General features: G+C 50.5%; 2 protein-coding genes across 4 annotated transcripts in view; one reads left to right on the forward strand and one right to left on the reverse strand.

The window, feature by feature from the left end:
* Nucleotides 1-5,618, forward strand: part of LOC128337080 (zinc finger protein 182-like) — a 35,313-nt gene extending 29,695 nt beyond the window's left edge. For all 3 annotated transcript variants that reach the window (XR_008312174.1, XR_008312176.1, XR_008312175.1), the window contains exon 2: nt 5,345-5,618. The gene's annotated coding sequence lies outside the window, so the exon portion shown is untranslated. The remainder of the gene's footprint in view (nt 1-5,344) is intronic.
* On the reverse strand, nt 220-13,063 carry LOC128337079 (zinc finger protein 268-like). The gene is made up of 2 exons (XM_053277663.1): nt 12,779-13,063; nt 220-5,392 (listed from the first exon to the last, which is right to left on the reverse strand). Exon 2 carries the CDS (start codon nt 5,179-5,181, stop codon nt 3,304-3,306), a length of 1,878 nt encoding a protein of 625 aa, XP_053133638.1. The 5' UTR covers nt 5,182-5,392; nt 12,779-13,063; the 3' UTR covers nt 220-3,303.
* Between the last annotated feature and the right edge of the window lie 4,183 nt (nt 13,064-17,246).

The following is a 17,246-nucleotide window of genomic DNA, read 5'->3' on the forward strand; positions in this document are numbered from 1 at the left end:
ATTGATTTACTTGATTTATAGACCGCCCTTCCAAAATGGGTGTTTTGGGATAGTGCTGAAATAATCAGCCTGCAAATTTCTTGTCACATTGTTGGCATTTCAAAAAAAGAAAGAAAGGGTGATTTCGTCTCCATTTTGAAATGGAAGAGAGATTATTAGTGTTAGAGGCTGTTGATTTTTACCCACAATAGGTAAAACAGCAGAGCACTAAGGAATGAGCACACACTCCAGTTACAGACTAGGTAGCAGAGGATGGTTTGGATATTTCAGCTATTTCGAGAAAACACATGGAGATCCTTGTATGACTAAACACGAAATATTTATTGGTTAAATACACTTAGATAGGAAAGACCTATCTCTAATCTAAAGGACTACATAATGGATAGGCAAGGAGAGAGAGAGAGGTTTCCATCTGCTGTCAAGGAGGAAAGGAAGGATTGTGACTCAGTACAGGAAGTGCTGCAGAGTCCATTCAAGGGTCATAGAGTGGGGACAGATCGGGTGACCCTGACTCACTGTCTCTACTCCCAATGCCCCTAGTGGTCATTAGGACAGTTGGTGCAAAAGGTCGATGCACTGGAAGTTCATCTCCAACAATTAGAACTATCCATTTCTCTCTGCTTTCTCTCCTAATGTGCTCCTAAGCACCGTGTGTATGTTCTATGTGGAACTCTGGAAGAAGCTGTATATAGACCAGGCCAGCTCAACTTCGGCCCTCCTGCAGATTTGCCTACAACTCCCATAATCCCTGGCTATTGGCCACTGTGGCTGGGGATTATGGGAGTTGTAGTCCAAGAACAGCTGGGGGGGCCAAGTTGAGCAGGCCTGATATAGACTAAGCCACCCTCCATCTAGTTCAGTACTATCTGACCCAGGGCAGCACAGCTTGAACCCATTCGATTATAACTCCCAGCATGCTCAGCAACAGTCATCAATCATCAGCGGTGGTGCGAGACGTAGCCAACAATGGCAGGAGGGACAAAGTTGTTCAACACTGGTCTACACTGACTGGCAGCGACCCTCCAAGGTTCCAGGCAACCTCTATCCCAGCCCTCTCTGTGGATGCTGCCAGGGATTGAACCTGGGACCAATGGCATGGAAAGCAGGGGCTCAACTCCTGAGTGAGACGTGCTCCAGATGAACATATGAAGCTCCGGAACTCAGTCACACGACTGGTCCATCCAGCTAAGTATTGTCTACACCAACCAACACAGAACGGGATTCTGAACACTCCAAGCATTCATGTGGTTTTCTCTATGTGGGTTCTATGGGATACAGTAAGAGCTCCACTTGTGCTGAAGTCTCTCCACACGCCAGGCATTTATGTGATTTCTCCCCTGAGTGCGTTCTATGGTGTTTATTCAGCTTGAAGCTCTTTCCACACTCCAGGCATTTAAGAACATAAGAACAGCCCTGCTGGATCGGGCCCAAGGCTCATCTAGTCCAGCATCCTCTTTCGCACAGTGGCCCACCAGATGCCGATGGACGCCACAGGCAGGAGTTGAGGGTATGTCCTCTCTCCTGCTGTTACTCCCCCTGCAACTGGTACTCAGAGGCATCCTGCCTTTGAGGCTGGAGGTGGCCTGAAGCCCTCCGACTAGTAGCCGATGATAGACCTCTCCTCCATGAAGTTATCCAAACCCCTCTTCAAGCCATCCAGGTTGTTGGCTGTCACCACATCTTGTGGCAGAGAATTCCACAAGTGCATTATGTGTTGTGTGAAAAAGTACTTCCATTTGTTGGCTCTAGATTTCCTGGCAAACTATTCCATGTGATAACCCCTAGTTCTAGTGTTATATGAGAGGGAGAAGAATTTATCTCTGTCTCCTTTCTCCATACCAGGCATGATTTTATAGACCTCTATCATGTCTCCCCCACAGTCTTTTTTTAAAAATTAAAATCCCCAGGTGTTGTAGCCTTGCCTCATAAGAAAGGTGCTCTAGGCCCCTGATCATCTTGGTTGCCCTCTTCTGCAGCTTTTCCAGTTCTACAATGTCCTTTTTTAGATGTGGTGGCCAGAATTGTACGCAGTACTCCAGGTTTGGCCACACCATAGTTTTGTATTAGGGCATTATAATATTAGCAGTTTTATTTTCACTCCCCTTCCGAATGATCCCTAGCATGGAATTGGCCTTTTTCACAACCTCCGCACATTGAGTCGACACTTTCAACGAGTTGTCCACCACGACCCCAAGATCCCTCTCCTGGTCAGTCACCGACAGCTCAGATCCCATCAGCATACACTTGAAGTTTCCCGTTGACATTATGGTCCCCTTTACATTTTGGGATTTTGCCACCTTGGGGAGATAGAGGTGCTAACTACTTAACAACGCTGCATTTTTCTAAATTTTGGGTTTCATTTGCTCGGGCCCGCTTTAATGTGTTGCCCTCTTCTCTTTTGGAACGGAGGTTTGCTAAAGATCATCATGTTGCGGTTTTATGCCTTTGTGGCGTTGGCCTCCTGGAAACTGTCACCCATGCTATATTGCTCCATTTTCATACATGTTTTTGCACATTGTTGTAGAATGTTAGCCATGCTGGCATCCTCCTGGACATAGCAGTACCTTTCCTCCTTTTGGGTATACTATCTAACTGGGCTTCTAGTACTGTGATTTTGAGTAAACTCCATGCACTCTGTAGCCAAGTGACTCTCCTGATTTTCCCTTTCAGCTTTCTTTTCACCATACTCCTCATTTTGGAGAAGTTTCCTCTTCCGAAATTCAAAATGTCTGTGCTAGACTTCCTTGGTGATTCTCTCCCCGCATGTATGCTGAATTTGATCACACTATGGTCACTGTTCCCTAAAAAGGGTTGATGATACTGACATCACACACTAGGTCCTGGGTGCCACTGCCACTCACCATTAAGTCCAAGGTCACCTTCTCTCTGGTTGGTTCCAAGACCAACTCTTCTAGGGCAGTTATTCAGGATATCTGATTTGACCTCTTTGACATTACCTGACTGAATTGACCAAGCCTATGTGTGGGTAATTGAAGTCACCCATTATTACAGCCCTGCCTCTCCTGGATGCCTCCCTGATTTCCTCCTGCAACTCCCAGTCACTGTCAGCGTTTTGATCCGGAGGGCAATAGTATGTTCCCAGTAACACATTCCCTTTCAGGCCTTGTATGGGATTCTGTGGAGGACTCCAGTCCAACTAGGTTTTCTAGCTTGTTAGATTCTATCCCTTCTTAACATACAGTGCTACTCCAACTCCAAGGCACCCCTCCCTGCTTTTTCTAAAGAGTTTATATCCAGGGATAACAGTGTCTCACTGGTTCTCACTGTTCCACCATGCTTCTGTCATTTATGTGCCTTCTCACCAGTATGGGTTCTATGGTGTGCAATAAGTTGTGGTCTCGTGCTGAAGCTCTTTCCATACTCCAGGCATTTATGTGATTTCTCCCCAGTGTGTGTTCTACAGTGTACAGTAAGATGTGCTCTCTGGCTAAAGCTTTTTCCACACTCCAAGCATTTATGTGGTTTCTCTCCAGTGTGGGTACTGTGGTGTACAGTAAGTTCTCCACTCCTGGTGAAGCTCTTTCCACACTCCAGGCACTTATGTGCTTTCTCCCCAGTGTGGGTTCTGTGGTGTACAATAAGTTCTCCACTCCTGTTGAAGCTCTTTCCACATTCAAGGCACTTATGTGGTTTCTCCCCAGTGTGGGTTCTGTGGTGTACAATAAGTTCTCCACTCCTGCTGAAGCTCTTTCCACACTCCAGGCATTTATGTGGTTTCTCCCCAGTGTGGATTCTGTGGTGTACAATAAGATTTGAACTTGTGCTGTAGCTCTTTCCACACTCCAGGCATTTATGTGGTTTCTCTCCAGTGTGGGTTCTATGGTGTATAATAAGATGTGCTCTTGTGCTGAAGCTCTTTCCACACTCCAGGCACTGATGTGGTTTCTCCCCAGTGTGGGTTCTGTGGTGTACAATAAGTTCTCCACTCCTGCTGAAGCTCTTTCCACACTCCAGGCACTGATGTGGTTTCTCCCCAGTGTGGGTTCTGTGGTGTACAATAAGTTCTCCACTCCTGCTGAAGCTCTTTCCACACTCTGGGCATTTATGTGGTTTCTCCCCATTGTGTATTCTACAGTGTACAGTAAGATATGCTCTCTGGCTGAAGCTCTTTCCACACTCCAAGCATTTATGTGGTTTTTCTCCAGAGTGGGTTCTGTGGTGTACAGTAAGATGTGAACTTGTGCTGAAGCTCTTTCCACACTCCAGGCATTTATGTGGTTTCTCCCCAGTGTGGGTTCTATGGTGTACAATAAGATGTGAACTTGTGCTGAAGCTCTTTCCACACTCCAGGCATTTATGTGGTTTCTCCCCAGTGTGGGTTCTGTGGTGTACAGTAAATTCTCCACTCGTGCTGAAGCTCTTTCCACATTCCAGGCATTTATGTGTTTTTTCCCCAGTGTGTGTTCTATGGTGTATAATAAGATGTGCTCTCTGGCTGAAGCTCTTTCCACAATCCAGGCATTTATGTGGTTTCTCCCCAGTGTGGGTTCTAAGGTGTACCGTAAGTTGTTGTCTTGTTATGAAGCTCTTTCCACACTCCAGGCATTTATGTGGTTTCTCCCCAGTGTGGGTTCTATGGTGTATAATAAGATTTGCACTTGTGCTGAAGCTCTTTCCACAATCCAGGCATGTATGTGGTTTCTCCCCAGTGTGGGTTCTATGGTGTATAATAAGATATGCACTTGTGCTGAAGCTCTTTCCACACTCCAGGCATTTATGTGGCTTCTCCCCAGTGTGGGTTCTATGGTGTACAAAAAGATTTGATCTCTGGCTGAAGCTCTTTCCACACTCAAGGCATTTAAGTGGTTTCTCCCCAGTATGGGTTCTATGGTGTATAATAAGATGTGCTCTCTGGCTGAAGCTCTTTCCACACTCCAGGCATTTATGTGGTTTCTCCCCAGTGTGGGTTCTATGGTGTTTAATAAGATGTGCTCTTGTGCTGAAGCTCTTTCCACACTCCAAGCATTTATGTGGCTTCTCCCCAGTGTGGGTTCTATGGTGTATAATAAGATGTGCTCTTGTGCTGAAGCTCTTTCCACACTCCAAGCATTTATGTGGTTTTTCCTCAGTGTGGATTCTGTGGTGTATAGTAAATTCTCCACTCGTGCTGAGGTTCTTTCCACATTCCAGGCATTTATGTGGTTTCTTCCTTGCGTTCATTTCCTTCTAAGATTGAAAGCTGGGTTCAGAAGAGGAGCTTTTCCCACACGGAGGACACAGGCTTCTTTCTCCTGCTTGTTGTGTTATTTGCTGGATTACATGCTGAAAAGCATTGGATTCATTCCAGTTTCTAGTCTCTCTTGTTTCCTTTTTCCCCATCTAGCTGCTCCATCCATCGGGTTTCTATCATTCTTCCTCTCCCAACATTTACCTGCAGTACCCCGAAAGAGAAAACTAGTTAGAGCCTGGGATAGAAATGGAAACTGAAGGAGACCCTATTGTCACGAGTCAATGGCCCAGATCCTGTCTGCACCTGTTTCTTCTCCTTGAGAAACAAAATGGGCTCTGAACTGCTTCCTGAAACTACTGAGCTAAACCTGTTAATCTATTCATTTCCTTAGCAATGCCTTATAAAATATTGTTATTAATATCCAGTTGATACTTGTATTTTGTATTCTCTTATAAGTTGCCCCCACCAAAGGACTATGGGCAACAACCAAGAATCTTGCTGTTTAAACAAGCTAATATTTTGGAAGCTGAGCAACATGCATCAGTGACCTTGCAGATTACAGAACCAGGACCTTCACTGGCTGGCTTTATTTATTTATCTAACTATCGAATAATAAAATAAAATAAATATTTTTATACCGCCTAAAACAAAAGTTATCTGGGCGGTTTAGAAACAATAAAAACAACCAAGAAAGATTGACACATTTCAACAATCTAAATTTTAAAAGTCAAAACTATTAAAACAATTAAAGCAATATCTAATTACAAGTCTAGGTGAACAAATGCATCTTGACTGCCCTATTAAAAGTTGTAAGTGATGGGGAGGCTCTTATTTCAGCAAGAAGTGAGCTGCAATTTGCATTGGTCCCAAGACCCTTTGGGATAGGCCCATAGTCGTCATGGCCACTATGAACTCCTGAGCCGCTCCAGACAAATTGTTCCCAAAGTGGACATTGAAGTCCCACAACCCTGGGAGACACCTGAAACCAAATCTGTCAGCTCAGTAAGGAACGCCATTGGGTAGTGGGGCGATCGGTACACCAAGAGAAGTCCCAGTCTATCCCTGTTCCCCAAACTTAGGTACACACATTCAGTATGGATACATTCAGTATGGAGTCAGCGTGGTGTAGTGGCTAGAGTGCTGGACTAGAACTGGGGAGGCTCGAGTTCAAATCCCCATTCAGCCATGATACTAGCTCGGTGACTCTGGGCCAGTCACTTCTCTCTCAGCCTAACCTACTTCCCAGGGTTGCTGTGAGGAGAAACCTATGTATGTAGTACACCGCTCTGGGCTCCTTGGAGGAAGAGCGGAATATAAATGCAAAATAATAATAATAATAAAATAATAATAATATGGTCCACAGGGATCCTGGTCAGGGAGAGGTTATTCTTATAGACACCAGCCACTCCACCTCCCCGCCCATGTCCCCGCACCTGCTCCTCAACAGAATACCCTGGAGGGAGAAGCTGGGACCAGACTGGGCCACCAGCCTCCCCCAAACAAGTCATGGATGGTTTCCGACTTATTCTGGACAGACCTGGCACTACAGAGGAGCAAGGTAAGGGTCTGAGGGAGGTCCACACTGCTCCCCAAGGTCAAAGAGTTGGCAGGGCAGCTGGAAGGGAAAACAGCTCATAGATTTCTGACTTCCCTTCCCCTGTAATGTTGCGCTGACCTGCCAAATTTACTTCCTCTATTCCCCACCACCCCATAAGAGCCACCCCAGAGTCAGTGGACACAACCCCTGTCTCCCCATCCCCAGACAAAACAAGACACATCTGGAACACCCAGGATCTGAGAACGAGAGAAGCCAGACAAATATCATCAGGCCCTGGCCCTGGTCGCCCCCCGAAGTGGCTCTCTCAAAGGGGCTGCCCCCTTTAGTGTTGCCCCTTCGGTGTGACCCCACCGGTGGCAGGCCCAACGCCACAGGCCAGCCGTCCTTTGATAAGCCCAGAAAGACAGCTAATCTGAGCAGCTGACCCTCAGGAACTGCTGACTCACCCCCTCTGGCCCCGATCCCGCACAGACAAACCTGCAGCCACAGCCCCACACGCTAGGGGGCACACAGGCTGGCAAGCTAACCACAGCAGACAGCAACCACACAGGCTCTCACCACTGGGCTGCCACTGTCTCTGGAAAGCAGATGTTAAAGCCTCCTCCTCTCTACAAGGCTTCTAGCAACTGTGCTCATGTTTTAGATTCAAGCAAAGTGCCAGCTTGTTACCGGCTAGATGTTTCCAAGATGTACTGGGCAGACGTTAGCAGGAAGTAATTCACGCTTGTTATGGTGCTAATTGTTGCATCTTCCAGGCCTTTGGGCAGCTCTTGTTTGTATTAGAAGGAAGAGTGCTCCTCCCTCCCTCCTCCCATCAACATCAATCAGGCCAGTCTTAAAGGCCAGGACAGAGAGATGGGCTTTTTGCTGCTGATCTATCAAGGCCAGAGAACACTTCACATGACACTAGCCGCTCTCCGGGCCTGTCCCAAAACAGTGGGGTGCAAGAGTTAACCCTGCTGAACACCAGAGGACAACTTGATGGACACCTGACAACTCTAGATGGGCCAGAACCCCAAAGATGGGCAAGAGGTTTTACAGATGACACCCCAGTGAGAAGTGGGAAGACCCTGCCCCTCGAGAACCATCCAAGTGATCTGTGGAGATATCCATTGGGACTGGAGACAGAATTCACCAGAGAGCTGGACCCTCCCATCTGTTCTCTCCCACACGTGCCATCAGCGCCCCCCAATTTCCCGTCTGTTCTCTGTACCCCAATTGCATTGAACTCAAGCTTCCGGTGGGTGGGAAAGGATCAGACCTGGCCAGTTTGGCCTCTCCTCCATCAGACCCTTTCCCAACCTCCTCCCTTTGCAGACACATTCCAACCTCCTCTCCCCAACCTGAGAGTTGTATCTCAGGTGAAGTTAGCTTGGAGGCTGCTGCCAAATAGGGCTCTGCACAAAACCAGGTTGCCCAGTTTGGTTCGAGTCTGGAGCAGACTCCAACTGGCCTGGGCATGTTCGGTTTTGAGCACCCCGAAGCCCCTGGTTTGGTTAGGTTCACGGTTGGGTTTTTTAACCCCCCCTTCCACCCCACCCCACATTTATATTGCACTCTTTCTCCAAGGAGCCTAGAGCAGTGTATATAGTCAAGTTTATTTTATTGTCTATGCCTGTGAAAGGCTGAGAGAGAAATGACCGGTCCAGAGTCCCCCAGCAAGTAGCATGGCCGAATGGTGATTTCAACTTGGGTGTCTCCGCTCCTAGTCCAGCACTCTAACCACTACACCACACTGGTTCTTCAGAAATATAACTCATGGCTGCTGCTCCAGGGGGCTTTTCAGAGGACACTCCCCCTGCTAGCCTCTGTTAATTTCAGAATTGCCCAGTCTTTGGGCAGTCTTCAGCCCATTCTAGACCTGCCCGCTGCCGCACATGCCCAATGGGTCTCTATAGGTCACCCGCACATGCCCAATGGGTCTCTATGCGGCGGCCTCCAAAATGGCCACTGTGACAGAAGTCAGGACCGGAATGGCCTGAAGACTGCTTGAACCAGGCAATTTGGACATTAACAGAGGCTGGTGGGGGAGGAAGGACCTTCGGAGAACCCATGTGGCCTCGGAGAAGCTCCCCAGAACAGCGGCGGCAAGTTACATTCCTATTTAATAAATAAATAAATTTAATTTAGAACCCCCCAAACAGGCCAGGGGGTTCGGTTCAATATCAAACAAAACTTGGGGTGGGGGGTGGGGTTGGTCCAATACTGAGCTATAAAACCAAACCAGTTCAATGTCCAACAGGTTCAGAATCGAACTTGTTCACACATCCCTACTGCCATAGCCTCTTCTCTGTATTTCTTTCATATACTCTCCCAGCAAGATACACAAGACACAGTTTCGTTGGGTTTTTTCCTCTTTCACTGCACCCACCGTGGGAACCATGGGATGACATTATTTATGTAATCAATGGGGCAAACCAGAGAACTCTGCTCTTGGAGAACTGGGGAAGAATGAGGGCTGGGCTGATGGACCTCCCTACAGGGAGGCAGCCTGGGGCCCCGCCTGGGGTTGGTAATGTCCCATGGAGGTTCCCAGGGGAGACAGGTGGCTCCAGGAACCGAGATCATTCACTCATGACATGCCCCAGGCTGCAAGCCTTCCATATTTGAGCTGGGTGACTTCCCGGGGTTCCTAGCGGACGCTTAATAAGGGAGCAGGCAAACCACCCTCTTGGCGCCTCCCTCCGGTAGTAGCAGGAAACCAGAGGTGAAGGTAGAACTTGCAGCGGGAGAGCCCAGCTCAGAATCACAGGCCGCCTCAGAATTGTGAGCTGCTCTCCTGGGACGTTGCATCAGCCCAGCTGCTGCTGCCCAGGGGAGAGGGGGGCTCTCAGGCGGCTCTTACTGAAGGTCCCCTGGGGAGAAAAGGGGCTCCGGGACTAGAACTGCTGGCTGACCAACTGACTTGGGACACTTGAGGGGATCCAGCCCACACCCGGGGGGAAGAAGCACCTGAAGGCTTCCAGTGGCCTGTGCACAAGGACGTTGGCTCTGGCCTGATGCTCACTACATTGCCCAGTGCAGTGGTGTGGCCACCATGGAGGACTGCACCTTGCTGAGAGAACCTTGGCAATGCGCCCTGTAGGTCTGTCTAGCTACTACCTAGGAAGACTGTGGGGTTCTGGCCAATAGTCTGTGGGGATAGACTGTGCCTTGACAAAAGAAGCCCCAGTGATGCCCTTTAGGACTCCGGCTGCAGCATCCCAACTCTCTGGGAATTACCTCAGTGGAGCAGCATCTACACTGAAGGTGGACCATTGAAGGTGGAAATCAAGGAAAACCCATTCTGCTCAGAACGCTATGAGAAATGTTTCCACTATGAGGTGGAAATGTTTGGCAATCTTTTTCCACCTTTGATGGCTATATGATTACTCTAAAATCTGTTGGACTCAAATTAAGAAAAGAATGGAGAAGAGATTGCAAATAGAAACAGCTTTAAACCCTCTTAGACAATGATCTGAAGATGGACATGAGGGAGGCATCCAGGAGAGACAGAGTTGTGGAAATGGGTGTCTTGAACCACCCTCCCTTGGAGTGGGCAAATTCCCATCTGGGTTACAGAGGCCCGATTTCTAGATACACTAAATGACTGTGCCTTAGAACAGCTGGTCATGGAACCAAATAGGGAGAAGCTGACCCTGGACTTAACCCTGAGTGGCGCTCAGCACCTGTTAGGAGATGTCAGGGTCATGGAGCAGATGGGGAACAGGGACCAGAGAGCTATCCAGGTCACCCTATATGCAAGCGGAGACTTGCCTAGGGAGTGCAATATGGCCACTTTGGGCTTCAGAAGAGAAAAAGGCTCCAAAATGAGGGGAGTGTTGAAAAGAGAGCTGAAGGGCGAGGCAGGCTGGAGGGTGAAATGGACCTTATTCAAAGCCACCATGATCTAAGCCAGTCAGAACTTACATTTCCAAGTGGCCTGGCCTGCAGCTGTTAGCAGGGGGAGCTTTTTCCAATGTCCCCTTGGAACGGAATCTATCAAGCTTCTGCTCTACTTTTTCTGTGTGAACTGCTTGGGGGGATTTTTCTTTGAAAGGCACTACATAGCCTGCTTCTGTCTGTCCTCGCCCAAAGAAAAATGGTACAGAAAGATTTATTCAAGGCCCAAGAGCCATTGATCAGCTTGATCTACAGCTGTTCAAGGGATTCCTACTGGACCTACTTCCAAGCTCCTGTCGGTGATGGAGAATGATTTCCATTTTACTTGGGAAGTCGCAGGGTCCATTAGTATGACCAGACACCATGGCTCCTTCTTTCTTCTCTCCATGCCTCCCTCTCCCACACCAGAAAACACTGAGGGATGGCTGTTATTATTATTATTATTAGCCCCTTTTGCACACTAAAGCTGGAAGCAGCCCCCTTTATTTCCTAAGTTTTAGTGGGGGTTTCATTCAACACCCTTCCAGGCTTAGTCTTTTTTCTAGATAACAGCTTTAAAGCAACCAACAGAGACCTCGTTTCCTCCAGGGCAAAGGTGTATGTGTTCCCCAATGAATTGATCAAGGGGATTGAGTCACAGCAAAAAGCCAGATGAGCCTGTCCGAGCTTCTCTGGGTGCATCTAGGGAATTTCACTCCAGCTCTAATGACTGGGGAGATGGGCTGAAGGTGCTTTCAAGTAAAGCAGGTGGCTTCAAATTGTGTTCGCTAATTATACCTAGGATTAGAGAACTCTAAAAGTTCTTGAAGCAGTTTGTATAGAAACAAAAGATCAATTAATAGATAAAGAAGGAGAGTGAGAAGTGGGTTGACTGGGATGGGAGAGAGCCAAGTTCATATCCTTTCCCACTCAGTCATGAAGCTCAGTGGATGCCCTTGGGCCCATCACTTTGTCTCCTCCTAACCTACCTCACAGGACTGTTGTAAGAAGTAAAATGGCGGGAGAAAAAGCCTTATGCCAGCCTGTGCTCCTTAGGCACATAGGAATCTGCCTTCATCTGAGTCAGAACATTGGTCTCTCTAGCTCAGTCTTGTCTTCACAGTCTGGCAGCGGCTTCTCCAAGGCTGCAGGCGGGAATCTCCCTCAGCCCTCTCTTGGAGATGCCAGACAGGGATCTCGGGGCCTTCTTTCTGTATGCAAGCATGCAGGTGCTCTTCTACTGAGCAATGGCCCCAACCCCTAAGGGGAATATCTGGCAGGGCTCACACCTGTAGTCTTCCATTCAAATATAATGATGGGTGGGGGGAAGCCAGACCACCAGGAAGGTCCCTTCAGGCACAGGGGTCACCCCTGGCCTCCTCTTCCCCACCTTCCAGGACCCCACTTACAGCTTCAAAACTTTCTTTTCATTCCCAGCAGAAATCTGGGCTTGTGGGCTTGCAAACTGTGAGGATCCTTACCTATCAAAGGCCTTTTCCCCAGCTCACTATTATCTCTCTATATCAAGCTGCTTGGGACTCACTCACTCACTCTCTGACATAAACTCCCAGACCAACCCTCAAAAGACTGAAATATTGGTTTTGTTTTTGCAGGTAGGTTCCATAACTGGCAAAGAGAAACTTTCCCCTTCCCCAGCTCAACACTCACTGGTTGCTGAGAGCTTTGGGGCCGATCTGGGGTTGGAGCAAAGAGTTATTATAATGATTTATTATTTACATTTTATATCCTGCTCTTCCTCCAAGGAGCCGAGAGTGGTGTACTCCATACTTGAGTTTCTTCTCACAACAACCCTGTGAAGTAGGTTAGGCTGAGAGAGAAGTGACTGGCCCAGAGTCACCCAGCAACTCTCATGGCTGAATGGGGATTGGAACTCGGGTCTCCCTGGTCCTAGTCCAGCACTCTAACCACTACACCATGCTGGATCTCTTCTTGCAAACCCTCCTGGCCTCTTTCTCTCCCCACCCACCTCCATGCCCTGGACAGGTGGATGCTGCTGGCTGCACACCTCAGAGCCATGCCGGGACATTTCTGACAGCAGAAAAGACTGCTGGGTGGCTGGGAGAGAGAGAGAGAAAGAGAGAGAGACCACCACCTCCACCCCCTTCCCTGGGGTGCTGCTGCTGCTGCTGCTGCTTTTCCTCCCTTACCTTGCTCTTTAGCCAAAGCATGCAGCAGCCCAGAGTCCTTCAGGCTGGCACGGGGTGTGTGTAAGAACACGTTCAGTCCTTCAGGCAGCGCCGTCCTCTTGCACCCTGCTGCAGACTCAATGATGCCCCCGAAGACTCAGGAAAGTCCTGCTCGTTATTAGGCCCAGTCGGCTTCTGCAGCCTCCTGCAAGCTCTGCCTCCTTTCCAAGCCCTTCACTCCTCCTCCTCCTCAGCTGCTCCTCATGCAACACTTTCAGGCTATTCTCAGGATCCCCAAATCCCTGGTGGCGGGGGGGGGGGGGCTATCCCACAATGCATTGCACAGGAAGCTGAGAGGCGGGGCATGAAAAGGAAATGCAGCAGCAGCAGCTCCGAGCTTCCTGGCCGCTCTTAAAGCAGCACTTCAGGAAGCCGGGCTGCGGGTGGGAGACTGTGAGGATAAGGGAAGGCGGGGGGGGGGGCACAAGCGGAGGGTGGTGCAGCCTGGGGAGCTCAGAGCCCAGCCGGCAGCAGGAAGAGGAGGAGGAGGAGGAGGAGGAGGAGAGAGAGATCCAGGGGGGAGGTGGGGTGATGCATGAAGCCGCCGAAGGCAGAACTCCTGGCCCCAAGCAAGCAAGCAAGCAGCTGGTCTCTGGCTCCTCCCGTCTGCTCTGAGGAGGGAAGCTGAGGGGAGGGAAGGAAACTGCCAGATCCCCGATGGAAGGGCTGCTGCACCCCACCTCCTGCACAGCCCGGCCTCAGGGGGATCTGGGGGTCAGTGGGGCCAACCTAGGGGCAGAGGAGGCCATGCCTGAGGGCTCTCCTGACCTCGCCTGACAATGAGGGGGTTGCAAGATCGGCCCTGCAGAATGGAGGGCCCACTCCAGGGGTCGATGCAGGCAGGAACATCTCACATACTCTTTACTACTATGAATATTTATATACCGCTCTTCAGCTATCAAGCCAGAGGTTGCCGGTTCGAATCCCCGCTTGTATGTTTGCCAGACTATGGGAAACATCTATATCGGGCAGCAGCGATCTAGGAAGATGCTGAAAGGCATCATATCACACTGCGCGGGAGGAGGCAACGGTAAACCGCTCTTGTATTCTACCAAAGACAACCACATGGCTCTGTGGGCACCAGGAGTCAACACCAACTCAACAGCACACTTTACCTTACCACAAGATATATGAATTGTCCCATATGCTAAGCAGAGCGGGCTTTTGTTTGCATTTGAATGGGAGACTACCTGTGAGCACCACAAGAGGTTCCCCTTCAGGGATGGGGAGAACTCACCTGCAGGCTCCAAGTCCCCTCTCTGGCAGCATCTCCTGTCTGAAACCTCGATGAAGCTGCTGCCAGTCTGGGTAGACAATAGTGAGCTGGATGGAGCAAGAGTCGGACTTTGAAGAAGGCAGCTTCCTGTGTCCCGATGTCCCCTGTGCTGGGATGAGCCCTGGGGCAGCAGCAGGGGACTGGGAGGAGCTGGGCTCCCTTCCCCAGAGCAGACACGGCAGCCCTGGCAGCTGATCTCCAGCAGGCCTGCTGCTCTGCTGGGCTACGGAGGGCAGTGCCCAGGAGGCGGCTGTCAGGCAGCCACTGACTTCAGGGCCCACTGCAGCAGGGCAGGGCAGGGCAGGAGGGCCAGAAAGGCTGCAGAGAGCAGGCAAGGCTCACCGGGCTCCCGGATCTGGCCTGTCCAGGCACTTGTGTCCAGCTCCGGGCTTGGCCTGCCCAGCTGCATTTCCAAGAAGGCCAGGAAGGGGATTTCTGCAAGGAAAGGGGGGCAAAAAGAGTGCGGGGAATCCCTGAAGAAAGGCAGAAGGCAGGCTGTGCGGCCAGGTGAAGAAAGGGCTTACGAAAGGCCACGTCTCAGCCAAATGGGAGTAAAGTTAGCCCCCTAGAGAGAGAGAGCAAAGAGACCCCTTTTAAAGTGGTGATTCTCTTGTATTTTGTAGTGGGAGAGCAACTGGCCTTATCCAGCCCCAGCACGGCATCCCTCCAGTGACTGTTGCTGGTAACTGCCTTATGTTTCTTTTCAATTGTGAGCCTTTTGGAGACAGGGGCCATTTTATTTATGTATTTTATGTAAACCGCTTTGTGAACTTTGGTTCAAGGTAATGTGCTGTGGAGTCGGTGTCGACTCCTGGCGCCTACAGAGCCCTGTGGTTGTCTTTGGTAGAATACAGGAGGGGTTGACCATTGCCTCCGCCCGCGCAGTGTGAGATGATGCCTTTCAGCATCTTCCTAGATCGCTGCTGCCCGATATAGATGTTTCCCATAGTCTGGCAAACATACCAGCAGGGATTCGAACCGGCAACCTCTGGCTTGATAGCTGAAGAGCGGTATATAAATATTCTTGGTGGCTTTAGTATCTTGTGGTGCTCACAGGTAGTCTCCCATTCAAATGCGAACAAAAGCAGAACTCTGCTTAGCATTTGGGACCATTCATGCTTGAAAAGGTGAGGACAAGTCAGGGGAGCCCAGTGGAGGAGGATGCAGAGAGTAGGGGCTGGCTGGGCCGGGAGGAGGAGGCCCACAGGTAGCCAGGCAGTCTAGTTCAGTAGCCTTCATCCCCACCAGGAGGAGATCTCTGTCTGGAGTCATTGCACCTTCTCAATAGAGCTGTACTAATGGAAGGAAAGCCATTGTCAAAACTGTTCTGGCAGCTTCCCAGGTTCCTAGGAAAGATCCGGCACTGTCACTAGAGGCTCAAGTGTGGCTCGGAGCGCCTTTGATCAGTCTCCGCTGATACGCCAACTGGGACCTGACCTGGACAGAGAGAGCTTGGCCACAGGGACTCCTGCTCTGGGGACCTCACACTTCGTTTACCACCATGCATTGTACGTGGAGCTGCCTTTGAAAAGGGTCCGAAAACTGCCGCTGGGACAGAATCGGGCTGCGAGATGGTTAACTGGGACTGGACGCTTTGCGCAGTGTTTGGTCAGCTGCCCTGGCTCCCAGTCTGTTTCCAGGCCCACTTTACTGGGAACAGCCTATATTCTGCGATGAGATCTATAACAACAGCAACAACATTGACAATAAAATCCAGCCATCCCAGGTCCTTGAGAAGGACTCGATGTCTGGATAAAACAAACCAGTCAATAACAGCTCTCTGACTGTGCAAATAAATAAATCCTATATAATAAAAGGCTAAGTGAGTGGCCGTGGCTTTGGAACGTTGGGGATCTGCGTCCCTGCCTCCCTGGGCTGTTCTGGGCCTGCGCGAAGCGCAGGCCCAGAAGAGCCCAAGGGACACAAGACCTCAGACACCAGTGTCCCACAGCCACGGGCGGCCATTAGCCGGTGTGTGGCGGCGGGGGAAAGTGGCCGAGGCGGCGGCAGAGCCGCCGCCTCAGCCATGAGCTGCGGCACGGTGAGAGGAGGCCGAGGCAACCAGAAGCGGCCGCCCTGAAAAAGGCGAGGGCAATGGCGGCGGGGGAAGACCGAGACGGGGGACAGGGAAGCTGGGCGAGGTGGCGGCAAAGCCGCCAACGAGGCCCCCGCCCGCTCACAGCCGTCGCCGCCGCCTGCTCACCCGCCCTCCCAGCTGCCCAAAATGAAGCTGGGCGAGGTGGCGGCAAAGCCGCCAACGAGGCTCCCGCCCGCTCACAGCCGCCGCCGCCTGCTCACCCGCCCTCCCAGCTGCCCAAAATCACCTTCCCCGCTCCCCCCAAAAAAAGATTAAGGGCCAAAATGGCCCATGAGAAGGTCGCTGCCCCCGCCTATCGCCCTCCCAGCTGTTGAAGACCACCTTACCCGCTCCAGCCCGAGGGAAAAGAGAGGAGCTCACGAGCAGAGCTCCTCTCTGTGCTAAGTCACTGCTCAAACTGCCGCTATGGACGCAAAGGACGCCTATTGCGTCCATTGCGACAGTATAGGCAGCAGCTTAACACAGAGAATAGCTCTGTTTCCGAGTTCCTCTCTTCTCCTTCGGGCTGGAGCAGGTAAGGTGGGCTCCGGCAGCTGGGTGCGCGGGAGGGCGATAGGCGGGGGCGGCCACCTTCTCATGGGCCATTTTGGCCGTTATTCATCCACCCCCCCCCAAAAAAAAGTAAAAGCAAAATAAGGAAGAACAAAAACAGAGAACAACAACAAAACAAAAAACAAAAAGAGAGAGGGGACAAGGGGGGGGGGGAAGAGACAGAAAGAGAGAGAGAGAGACAGAAAAGACCGGATAGAAAGCTAGCGCCCGTTATCATAACGGGCTTAAAAATACTAGTAAATAAATAATAGTGCACATTGGCTGGGCACCACACATGAGAGGCACATGATCTGAGCTGCTGTGCTGGCTTCCTTCAACACCCAGATGGGAGAGGCGGGCGCTGCAAGGCAAGCAAGAGAGATCCTCAGAGCCAGGCACCTGTGAGCCCTCAGTAAATCCTTCCTCTGGAAAGCGGGTGGTGGAGGAGAGCCTGCCTGCCCGTGTGGAGAGTGAGGGGAAGCTCAGCTGATCTCCAAACAGGAAGCTTTGCTTTTGCAGCCAGC

This window comes from Hemicordylus capensis, chromosome 14 (genome assembly GCF_027244095.1).
Source record: "Hemicordylus capensis ecotype Gifberg chromosome 14, rHemCap1.1.pri, whole genome shotgun sequence".
NCBI lineage: Eukaryota > Metazoa > Chordata > Lepidosauria > Squamata > Cordylidae > Hemicordylus > Hemicordylus capensis.

Coding starts and splice junctions, on each gene's coding strand:
- LOC128337079 (XM_053277663.1), bottom strand. CDS start 5,181: ATGAACGCAAGGAAGAAACCACATAAATGCCTGGAATGTGGAAAGAAC.